The sequence below is a fragment of the Scardinius erythrophthalmus genome (assembly GCF_964197995.2).
Source record: "Scardinius erythrophthalmus genome assembly, chromosome: 5".
NCBI lineage: Eukaryota > Metazoa > Chordata > Actinopteri > Cypriniformes > Leuciscidae > Scardinius > Scardinius erythrophthalmus.
Genome location: NC_138225.1, coordinates 50,506,108 through 50,518,888, shown reverse-complemented (window position 1 = coordinate 50,518,888; position 12,781 = coordinate 50,506,108). Strand labels below are relative to the sequence as shown.

Here is a 12,781-nt window from a genome sequence, read left to right as displayed (position 1 = left end):
CCAGCCACTTACTTTTAAGTATTTCGGGAGAAGTGGATGAATTCACGTGTTGTAAATCCAACAGATCCGATTCTCTGACCTGCGTCTGCGGCACAAATTAACATGGCGCCGCCCATCGCGCATACAGCTCAACTAACGCGATGCGATCGTTATAAAGGTGTTTAAACAACAATACAACAATACAAAACATTCCACTTGCATGTATTTGACAATCGGAATATCAGATATTTCATGCCATAGCTAACACATTTGTGAATATTCTGAATAAAAAAGGGAAAAAATGGCATAAAAGCAGATCATCATTCATTCAGCTCTGTTGCTGCTGCGGTGTGTCACGTGACAAGCAATGACGCGTCACCATGGAAACCATAAAGTGACATTCTAAATAAGTCGCCTTGAACCCCAAGCACCCCCCCCCCAAGAATCCCGCCCCCCCTCTCACAATATAGTTCCCACGTCCCTGATTGCTTTCATACAACTCCCTGCTGTTTTATAACATTATCATTTGCTTATGTCATGTCAGTCAAAATTAACTATACTTGTGAATGCTGAGTAGTCATTCCATATAAAACTAATAGTCCTCATTTCATTGCTTGAGTCATTACATACAAAAATGTTGAACTAGTTGTCAAAATCTGTCAAGTAAATTGTACAAATTTTTTTAAATCTTTTTTTTTTCTGAAAATGTCTCCTAAATTGAACAATTTCTCTCAGGTGAATCTCAGCTTTCACTGATGAGGTACGTCTGGATGTGCATGAATGATTACAGTACTATGTATGCTGTATGTTCAGTTCCAATATGTACTGCAATATTGTTTACAGTTGTGCACAGCTCTACCCAAAGGGAGTTTATGTTTGTTGTAAATAAGGGTGTATTTTTTTCTGTTGCACAATGCTGTGAACAAATTAGAATTGCAAAGAGCATATGCAGTAAAAATGTGAAACATACATATTCAGTGTCTTGTACTCAGTTACATCACTAAATACAGTAATGTGTAACTTTACTGTATTTTTCAAAAGGCTGTGCAAATAGTATTTAGTGCTGTCTTGAGCATTTTCAGGTAGTGTCACCAAGATCTGACTTTTTTGCATTGGAAAACATTTACAGAGTAAACTGTCATAATGAAAACATGACAAAGCCATTTGACTATCTTGTTCATAAACAATGGTGTCAGGACTTTTCATCTTGATGACACTGACACTTTCATTGACATAAATACTTGCTTTTGAGGAATGGGCTATCCATTTTGAGCAAGTGACACGCTTTTGCAGGTTATCAACTAGGTTTTGCAGTTTGTGCTAATTGTTTTGAGAACTGCATTAACTGTTGTGCAAATGTAAATAGTGATGTGAGAAATGCACCAAAGCGACTGAGAAAAACTGTAATCTCACATACTGTTTAGGGTAAACAAACTGTGTGTGTGCGTGTGTCACTGGCGCTCCACGGCAGCAGGGAGCAGTGATGTGCGGTCGGGTCTCAGGCTCCTTCAGGACACTATTCAGACTGGATTCCTGTGTCTCCGCAGAGAGCGGGGCAGTATGGCGTCTACTGTGCTCAGAAATTGCTCAAATGTTCTTAAAATAAACGTCCGGAAATTCACTATTCTCCCGCACGTTTCTACGGGTAAGCAGAGTCCTTACGAAACGTAATTATGCAAGAGCTTCGATGTGTCGCGGCCAGGGGGCGTTCATGTTGGAGGTGTGGCCAGCATGTTCAGTAAAGCACAGTGTGTGATGTCTTGATGTAACTCACCGTTTTCGATTTCGTAATTGAAGTTTGAACTCTGCTAAAATGGAGAAAACATGCAAACCTGCGACTGAGATGGCAGCTGACACACCGGAGGAGAAGTCATTCGTGTTTGGTCTCCTATCCAAGCGCCACCAACTACAGTTATCAAGTTAAATCGTTTTGTTGTTGCTGTTGTAATAAAGAGAGAAAGCTTGCAAGGAAGAAAATGAATTGTGTTTTTGTAATATCTTATTTTAGGTATGCTTAGGCTTTAAATTGCATTTAAATAAAATAGCATTTTTGCTTTGTTTTAGGTGTTCGACACAAGAGCACAATCCAGTATGCCACACGACCCGATCTGCCAAAGCTGGCCTACAGGAAGCTGAAGGGGAAGAGTCCTGGAGTGGTTTTCTTGCCTGGTTTTGCCTCACACATGGGTGGACAGAAAGCAGAAGCATTAGAGGAGTTCTGCAAGTCTTTGGGTCACTCATACCTCAGGTGCCTCACTGTTTAGTAGAATTAGTTTGTAATCAAGTAAATCAAAAATCTGGGTGAAAAAATTACATGGATCCACGAAAACGACTAAAAATGATGTATTCTGTTGCCAGGCCAGTAGTTGGCGATGTCACTTTGCAAATAAACACTATATACATCTTTAGACTGAACACATGCGCGTGACGTCGCCATTTTTACAAATTTGCGTTTTTGTAGTTTACACGGAGACGATAACGGTATCGTTTTCAAGTGCTTGCATTTTCAGGCCCCCAAAACGCAGCTGTTGTATAAATGAATGGCCAGAACCCATAAAAACTTTTCAGTCTTTAGGCCCAGTTCACACCTGGTATCAAGATGCGTTTTGGTTGAACTACAGGTGTAAACGGGGTCTAAAATTTTTGAGCTTGTTCACTTTCAAACACTTCCAAAGGTAGTGGAAAACACATTCAACCGCATTGCTTTCGTAGTGTAAATGCTCATGTGGTCAAATGAATCTAACAGCCACTAAAAAAAGTTCTGTTTACCCTAAAGCCCAATTTATACTTCTGCGTCGAACTTACGCCGTAGCTACGTCGTAGGCTGTGTGTAGCGCGCGTACCCTGACGTGCACCTCTCCAAAAATGTAACAACGCGTCAACTCTACGCGGACACAAGCGCTGTGATTGGTCTGCAAGGACCGCTCCCTCGGGTTTCACATGCTCCCTCTGCGCGAGTGAACGCGGACAACGACGCAGAAGTATAAATGAAAACCAACGCGTTGCCTACAGCGTAGAGGCTCTGGCGTAGGTCCGACGCAGCGTTACATTTTTGGAGAGGTGCACGTCAGGGTACGCGCGCTACACACAGCCTACGACGTAGCTACGGCGTAAGTTCGACGCAGAAGTATAAATTGGGCTTAAGGGGGGTTATTGCTGCTCTCACTAGCCGCATTTCCATTACCCTTCAAATTGCGCGAATTGAAAATACGCCCAATGGAAACACGTCAATTTCGCAAAAAAGTTTTTACGCTCGCATGAGGTGGTTTTTCAGGCAAAAAAGGAATATTTCGCAAAACTGCAATGGAAACAGTTTTTGCGCATTCTAGGCATGTGCCGGTATCAAATTTTCATGCTGCGATTAATTGATTGAGCTTTTATCACGGTATACGGTATTATCACGATATTTGAATTGCTCAAGAGAAACGGATGGATTGGGGGGGGATGTAGAAAAAGAACAACTTGCATCACAATAGGTGTGATTGTCAAAACATTTGGTAACTAAAAAGAATTTTACACAATTTTCACGATTTCAATTCAATTCTTGGGATTTGATTTCAATCTTGATTCAATATTGACTCTTTGGATAAATATTAGGTAGGCTACAGTAGATAGCCTACATGTTAATTTTTCTTAAGAAAAAATATATCTCACATAATGCTGTAAACATACAGAGAGTCCTGTCAGCTATAACAAATTAAATTAAATATAATTTGTTTTTCATTATAATAACAATTATGACACAAGTAAAAATAGAATACAAATGTAATACAGTGCACATATTTAGCAAAATACTCTATAGCTATTTTTTTTCTAGTCAACTAACTCTTTTAAATGTTATTAAATGGCTTTCCTGAGGTAAATGTAACGTTCTGTGACATAATTGTTGTCCTGCAGTTTTATTGACCTCTTTCCGTGGCTGAAAAACACTGATTGATCGATATTATTTATGTAAGTTGTACTGTATCTTTAAATAAAAAGTAACATCGGTTTACTTGAACTGAGGCGCTACAACGATCTGTCACGTCACATTTACAAGCGCCAAAACGGTATTTATTGTCTGAATTTCGTAATAAAAATGGACAGAACCTGAGAGCTGAGAATTTTTTTTTCATATCAAAAGTAACCTGCTGTCTAGTAGTCTGTCAGTATCAGTGTCTTGCTCCGGGATTTTTCTCTGCGTGAGAAAATGGATGTTATGTGTGGCGCGAGAGCGTCTGAAAAGTGTCGATTGCGTGAGTCTCACACTGAATGCGTAGAGTTGGCATCCCTGCTTTTAGAAGGGGGATAAATCGTCGGCAGCGTTCCTCCTTCCGCCGTGCTTCTTCTCCTTGTGAGGATTGTTTACATTAGACTAGAGTGTGCACTGCGCCGCGTGCACGCAGCTTCTACATGTGGGGATTGTTTACATCAGAGTGCGCACGTGTTTCTCGCAGCATATACGCAGTGTTTGTTTAAGCGGTTGATGGAAAATAAGCTAATGCGCGTTCTATAAATATAAATTCTGATCTATTATTTTTCACGGTATTTTGAATTGTCCACGATAACAATATCGTGCATATTCATTACCGCGATTTATCGCATTACCGAATACCGGCACATGTCTAGCGCATTTACAGTCACCTGATGTAGATGACGTGGTGTGTTTGGACAGAATACGAGACAGAGTTCTTTATTAAATTCATAAAACTAAAGACAAAAGAATTGCAGAAATAATGGATTCTAAACCTCAAAGAAATGCCACAATCAAGACCTCGAACCAGAAATGAGGGAGAAACACCCAGAAACACCTCATATGAGCCGCTCTCAAGTATAAGTATAAGTATCCTTGCCATTAATGATTGGATAACACACATACGCCTCCTTTGATTAATAATAATGGCCAGTGCAGTGGCTGATATACATAAATCTACCAACATCCATTGCCATGATTTTTGGTATGACTTATCACAAGAGGAAAAAATGAAGTTTTAGTCGCATAACATCGGTTAATGGAAACGCCGTCATTTCGCAAAAAAACATGATTTTTTTCTCAATGCTGTTGCGCAAATCCCGCCCCATAGGCGATTCTAAAGAATTAATTGGTCATGTCAATACTTACCTCTAACCCTAACTTAAACCCTAAACTTAGTAAGTATACCTAAGTATAGCGTTGGTACTAGTACATCATGATAGATAGATAGCATTACTGTTTTTCGCGATTGGATCTTTGTGTTTGAACTTTTCTGCGTGATTGAAATTTTAATGTTGAACATTTACAATGTTATTGAGTAATTGATATTAACAAGAGTAAATGATATTAAATGAACAATAAAAATACAAAAATAAATAGTTTAAACTGAATTAACTAACTTAAATACATTTTAAACGATTAACTTATTGACTATGGGACAGATTTACTAAACAGGGCAAATTAGCATGAGAACTGAAGTTCTGCGTCTGATTTACTGACAATGCGCACATTAAAAAACACAGACGCTGCAGTTCATTTCTATTACGACCAACACAATCTACCAGGAGCTGCGCAAATTAGCGTATAGGGTCACAAACTAGCAGAGCCAATGATAATCAGGTGTGAGTAATCTACTATAACAGCACGGGCGCAGCAAATTAAAAATAACGTGACTTGCCCAACAATATGTTCGGTTAATATTTTCCCAACCCGGTCACATTAAATGCGTCTCTATAGCACGCATTGTGTTTATGGTGCAATTTATATGCGAAAATGAGTTTTTACGTGCATATGATACGCATGAGTAGGTCTAGTAGTGGTGTGGGGTATGTGTGTATTATACGTTTGGTTAGGATTAGTGGTGTGGGGTGCGTGTGTATTACACGCAATAAAGTGTGTATCAAATGCATGCGAAAACTGCGTATCATATGCACATTAAAAACGCATTTTCGCGTATAAATTGCACGATAAACACAATGCGTGCTATAGAGACGCATTTTCATGAGATCAGACTGATTTTCCTCTGGCATTCCAAAGTAATGTACACGAGTGGAGAAAATGTATGTATTGTACGCATGTATTCAACCCGCCCATAGGGGGATCTCACGATAAAACGCCGTCTTTTCAGTTTCGAGTCGACTAGTAGCCTAGTTGTATCATTTCTCCCGATACTGCCCTCTGTAACCGGTAGGCGTGGCTTGGGAGTGTCCTCGTAGAGCAGCGAAGCAAGTGCATTCTGGGAGTTGTTGTCTTTCATCCACATGAGACAAAAATACATTTTCTGGCTTTTCTCAGTCTAGAAGGCACCAACTTCTAATATAATTTCACATTTCTACTTCATAAATGACCAATTTAAATACACATTCATCTTTCCAGTGGTGTAATATCCCTTTAAACAGTCCAATACCGGTACAATGTCAGTTAGTTTTGTTTTAAGTGAACGTAAAACAGTTGAGAAAGAAAACGCATGTATAATGGATTTGTGCGTCTGGTCTTAAAGTGACAGCAGCCTAATATACCTACTGCCAAGTTATGATATAGTATTAAACATATCTATTTGGCAGTTTTTCCCCATGGTATTGATGTCAAAATTGTGGCCAGAGAAAATGCTGAGTGGTTAGTAACATTGGAAAACTGCTAGCCACAGTGGCCGGTGAGCAAAACGGTTAATATCAAGCCCTGAATGTCACTATTATCCGTGATGATACAGTGTTTTCTCTATCCATCTTTACATTTTAACTCTAATGCTATGCTATTGTGATACATTTTCTTCCTTTAGGTTTGACTATTCTGGCTGTGGGTCATCTGAAGGGGAAATGGGTAACTACAACATGGGTGCCTGGAAGAAGGACGTACTCTATGTACTGGATGAATTAGTAGAAGGGCCACAGGTGAGTGGATTAACAGCATTACCACACTGGAGAGTCTTGATCAATTCAATTTGACCAGGAATCATTTATTGACAAATATGCCTTCAGTTACTTGAATATGAATGAATCAAATTATGCACATAACCAAAGTGAAATCAGCCCTATTAAACTTTTTCTGTCATCAGTATCCCATGTTCACATTGTTTTTTCCCTATTAAAAGGTTCTGACAAGCAGTGTTGGGGAAGCTACTCTGAAACTGTAGTTTGACAAGCTACACATAAGTTAAAGTAGTTAAACTACAGTCAAGCTACTCTTCAGAAAAGTAGTTAGCCGAACTACAGGTTACTATTAAAAACTAGCTAACTACATTGAAACTACTTTGATTTTTTTTTTTTTTTTTTTACAAAGACATATATTACAAATAATTGATTAACTGTTTTCGACAGATGCTTTGCCAAAGCAATGGTGCAAAACACGTTAGTCATCTTTTAGGTTCTTTACAAAACTGTGGCAGAGTAAACTATGATGGGTCATCATAAAATCAGAAATAGAAATTTGATATAAAGCAGGACAGTTAATACATTTTGAAAAGGCTATTATTCACCTGTATGAGCTTGAAGTCTTCGACGCAGACTGCATTTTAATCTTTGGCTTGCATAAATTACATACATAAGTGTAACCTTTACTAATCGATTCATGTGAAATCTCCACTGTACGTCCTTTAGCACATAAAATACACCAACTTTGTTGCTAATTTATCAACTTTTCACACTCCTTTAGAGACTTTTCTTCGAAATACTAGCGACTAGCAACAAATCTAGTGAATTTTTGGACTGCTGGTTAACATGTAGTCCGTCACTATATCATACTTGTTCAGTTGTCTGGCAGAATATATCTAAATGAGAACAACTTTATTGGACATTCGGCTGTACGTTACATTAAAATACAGTATGTGAGCACGGATTACGAGAATAAAAAGATGTACTTTTACATAATCATGAGAATATGTCTTCTCAGTGAACTGTAAAGCCACAAGATGCGTGATAAAATAATAGATAGCGGTAATGCACAATTTTTGTGATCTAATAAGACGACGACGCTTCAATCAATGCATTGCAGGCTCTTCAAAAAACACTTTTGGTCACGCTACACTTTACTTGCTGGAAAAAGGAGTTAGCTACTGGAAAAGCTGCACTGTTGTAAAAGCAACTGAGCTACTTATGTTGTTAAGTTAGTAGCGTCGTAGTTAGCTTGCAGTTAGCTATTGCCCAACACTGCTGACAATTGTTTGGAACTTGACGTATTTTTTCCTCTTTTTCTCCCTTTTTACTCAAACTCGCACACAAATGGTCAATTTCTCTGTGGTGTCACTTGCTCAAGATCCTGGTTGGCTCCAGCATGGGTGGATGGCTGATGTTGCTAGCCGCTCTTGCGCGGCCAGAGAAGACGGCTGCTTTAGTCGGCATCTCAGCCGCTGCAGATCATTTTGTCATGGCCTTCAACGCCCTGCCAATAGAGGTACGAAAGACTTCTTTGAAACTTCAGAAAATATTGATAAATGATAATAATACAAGTAATTTGGTACAAGTTTCACAAATTATGTAATAGCATCACTATCACTATAGAGCGCTGCAGTGATGATGTTTTTTTTGTAGACCAACCGGGAAGTTAGCATCACCCTGGTTCCCTTGACCAAAAACCAGTATGATTTTCCATTGGCTTTTGGATTATTGCAGAAAATAAGCTGTTTGACATACAAAAGTGTATGCTTCTTACACATATTCTTTGTGCACCATGATCATTTTCACAAATGAACAACATTTATGAATTTTGGTAGAAGTAAAAAGCTAAACGTAGGCTATAAACGAATTACACATTGGTCACATGACTTCAATTAACCGTCACCATTAAGCTTTAGTCAACTCTTTCAGTCTTTATTTAAAAACATTCTCCCTTACTTTACACTTAACATCTTTTTTTTTTCTCGTAATCCGTACTCACATACTGTATTTTAATGTAACGTATAGCCGAATGTCCAATAAAGTTGTTCTCATTTAGATATATTCTGCCAGACAACTGAACAAGTAGTGAACATATATTCAAACGCACATAACTATAGAACCAATTCTTAATGCGCATGTGATATCAGCGTTTATCACAAGTTCGTGTTTAAAGTCTGTGTAGAGAGAATGGTGTCGTCTTAGCGGCCCCTAATTTAATAACAAATGATCGTTGCGACGGAAGCAAATCATTCAAAACTAACTTTAGCTGGAAAATAACTTTATTAAAGAACCGCTATAAAGCCAAAACAATCTCTGTTACCTTAAATTATACGTTTATCTCTGTAAAGCTGCTTTGAAACAATCTACATTGTTAAAAGCGCTATATAAATGAAGATGACTTGAACATAGTGACTGACTACATGTTAACCAGCAGACCAAAAATTCACTAGATTTGTTGGTATTCGCTAGTATTTCGAAGAAAAGTCTCTAAAGGAGTGTGAAAAGTTGATAAATTAGCGACACAGTTGGTGTTTTTTATGTCGTAGAATAATGTAGTGAATATTCTGCTCACTACAGACCTTATTTTGGACTTTTAATAAAAAACCCATTGATTTCAGGACGGTGGAAATGTAAGTGCGAAAATGCTAACTCGTTTTGGCCTACAAAAATACGTCATCCCTGCGCCACTCTATTGCTCATACTTATGCAACCCTCAGCAAGTAAATGAGTTTTAATATCTCCTTTTATACTATTAAGGATTTAACACAACAAAAAATATTTGTATCAGAGGTTTAAATATTCATTGTAATTTTTTTATTGTAAATATTGTTTATTTTCATCTTTATACATGGTTGTTTTTCAATTTTAAGTGAAATAAGAAACTAGAAAATTATCAATTTAAAAATATGATTTTTTTTCTCAAGTGTTTTTTGAGCCGACACTGGCACTGCACCTCCTTTGCCTCCTGATCCATATCTTCCCCTTTTTCAATAGACAAAGAAGGAGATAGAGGAACAGGGCTTTTGGAAATTCCCTACCAAGCACAATGAAGAGGGTTTCTACACTCTAAGCATGGACTTTCTGAAAGAGGCCGAGAACCACTGCATACTCCAGAGCCCCATCCCTGTGTCCTGCCCCGTCCGACTGATTCACGGCCTCAAGGACTCGGACGTACCCTGGCACGTCTCCATGCAGGTCGCAGAGCGGGTGCTCAGCAGTGACGTGGATGTCATTTTTCGCAAGCATGGGCTTCATCGCATGTCAGAGAAAGATGATATTAAGCTCATAGTGTACACTATTGACGACCTTATCGACAAATTAACCACTTTAGGGTGAAGAATGGGTGACGTGAACGTGAAGGATGGACCAGTTGGGATGGGAAAAGCCGTGTACACGGGTGTCAGGTTTCTGGAAAATCGAGGTAGATAGAAGTAATTGAAAGGGATGTCAACCAAAAGTGAAATTCTCATTTCCTTCCAGAGCAATAGGACTTTATTTGTTCCATCATGGAAGAGCATACAGCGACCAGCTGCTGCCATACTCGTGCGCTCTCTTCCTTCAAGACTCCTGAAGCCATACGATAGCTTTGTGTAGTATATAGGCCAACATTTCAATCATTATTCAATGAAAATCTTGCCTGTTCCTATAGCTCAACAGAAGCAAATTTGATAAAACCTTATAACCAAATGCAACGTTCCAAGTTTGAATATGCACTAATGAGATTTCAGAGCTTTGACGGGGCAAGAATTTCAGTGATTTATCACTTCTGTAACACTTTACAATAAGGTCTCATTTGTTAATATTAGTTAATGCATTAACTAACATTAAACTGACAAGGAGCAATATATTTTTTACAGCATTTATAAACATGTTAGTTCACAGTGCATTAACTAATGTAAACCGATACAGCTTTTGATCTATTACATTAGTAAATGTAATTTTCTTATAAAAGTATTAGGGCTGTCAAAAGATTAATCGCGATTAATCGCATCCAAAATAAAAGTTTGTGTTTAAATAATATATGTTTGTGTACTGTGTATAATTAAATTTGTGTATATAAATACACACACACATGCTTGTATACATTTAAGAAAAATGTGTAATTTATATAAAAAAAAATTATATTTATATATAATATAAATTATATATAAATATATACAGTATGTGTATGCAAATATTTCTTAAATATATACATGCATGTATGTGTATTTATATATACAAAATAATTATACACAGTACACACACACATATATTATGTAAACACAAACTTTTATTTTGGATGCGATTAATCGCGATTAATCTTTTGACAGCCCTTAAAAGTATATTAATAAAACATTAATATATGCTGTAGAAGTATTGTTCATTGTTAGTTCGTGTTGTTAACTAATGAAACCTTATTGTAAAGTGTTACCATTACTCCAGTTTCATCACAACACAAAATGCCAAACCTTTGTAGACAAAGTAAAAAGAACTCCACGTTTGTCTTGCCTTGATTTTTAGTATTGTTTCTCATTTTTGTAATGGTATAAACTATTGTTCAACTGTTATTTTGTTTTCAAAGTATTGCAAGTAGCATAACATCGTCTTTCACTTCATTTGGTGAGGGTTGGACAGGAGCTCACAGTGTCTGTGCCTTGCATATTAAGAGTGCATGTCTTTTCTTATCACTTCCCGTAGGACACACTTCTGAAGAACATTGTAATTTTTAAATGCAAAACAGAATGAGAAAAACGGAAAGGAATGGCTAGTACTTGCTTTTAATATAACAAGGTATTCAGTTAATGGGCCAGAATATTTAAGCATTTTGAATCACTTTGAGTTCTGTATTCTGTGCACAGACAATGAAAAATATAGAAGTAGAACACACTGTTGTGCTACACAGACTACACGATCAGACTAGATTGGTGAACAACACTGTATAAAGCCATTTATTTGCAATAAGAGTGTAAACGCTCGGAGGGTTTTGCTGATTTTGACTTCTTTGTTTGTTTCACCACCTGGTTTTTCTTCATGCACTAGTGCAGTGATGCAGCCACAGAACAATATCATCTCTTCAAATTGTTCTCTTGTTTAATATGAAGGATCCAAATTTAAGAATATGTTTAAGATCTGCTGATCTTACTTCCTTACATAACATCACATGAAAAACTAAGGTGAATTACACTGTATTGGGCATTCAAGGCGAACATGATGGCATCAATTTACTGATCAGAAGTCAGATTTAAGTCAGCTGTCTAAACATTGTAATAGTCAGGGGTTTTGTTTGTCTTTGATCTTCCAACTAAGAGTGGGACTGTGTGTGAATGTTCCCTAGTCTAAGGTCTCGTGACCATTTGTTGTTTATACCCTCTTTGATCTTCAAACTAAGAGTTGAACTGTGTGTGAATGTTACATAGTCTTCGGTCTCGTGACCATTTGTTGGTTTATACCCTTTGGGGGGGGTATCACTATCTCAGTTGGGGGTAATTGCCTCTATTGTCATCCCTAACTAAGGCTGTGTGCATGGTAAGGACAGCCCACTGAAATGCCTATAAGACACCATGTAAAGTTATGTGAGATTAGAATGATTTGGGAAGAACTGCAGCCGCGTACAGCGAAGTCCTCAATAAAGAATAACTTTGTTTGAACGTGATCCCCAACGTCTCCTGGTCTCTTGCTTCGACGAAGAAAAAGTTTTCAACAATTTGGTGCCGTGACCCGGATGGAGAAAAAAAGGAAACTCAAAGAATTGCATCTTGAAACTTCAAGCTCAAAGATCTCAACAAAGCTGACTGAGTTCCAGACTGAATTTTCTGAATCCAGATTGAAAAGATCTCAAAGACTGAATTTTTCCAGACGGAATCTTTCTCTACAAATGAAAGACTCGGTGAGTTTCACTCCATTAAAAGAACCAATGCAGACCAGTACAAATGTTTTCCTCTGCACCGTTCAGAGAAGTAGTTAACAAACAGCTGTAGAGTTTGGTTAACTAAAAAGA

The 12,781-nt window shown here is 37.8% G+C and overlaps 1 protein-coding gene across 2 annotated transcripts; it reads left to right on the top strand.

Annotated features, from left to right (window-relative positions):
* Positions 1–1,421: 1,421 nt before the first annotated feature.
* abhd10a (abhydrolase domain containing 10, depalmitoylase a) lies at positions 1,422–12,436 on the top strand. Of its 2 annotated transcripts, none has more exons than XM_081365033.1 (5): positions 1,422–1,624; positions 2,044–2,227; positions 6,711–6,822; positions 8,183–8,320; positions 9,799–12,436. In XM_081365033.1, the coding sequence occupies exons 1-5, from the start codon at positions 1,540–1,542 to the stop codon at positions 10,138–10,140; spliced, it is 861 nt and encodes a 286-aa protein (XP_081221159.1). In that variant the 5' UTR covers positions 1,422–1,539; the 3' UTR covers positions 10,141–12,436. The 2 variants fall into 2 exon arrangements, with proteins under 2 accessions (XP_081221159.1, XP_081221158.1); XM_081365032.1 differs by having other exon boundaries at positions 1,607–1,898.
* Positions 12,437–12,781: the final 345 nt, after the last annotated feature.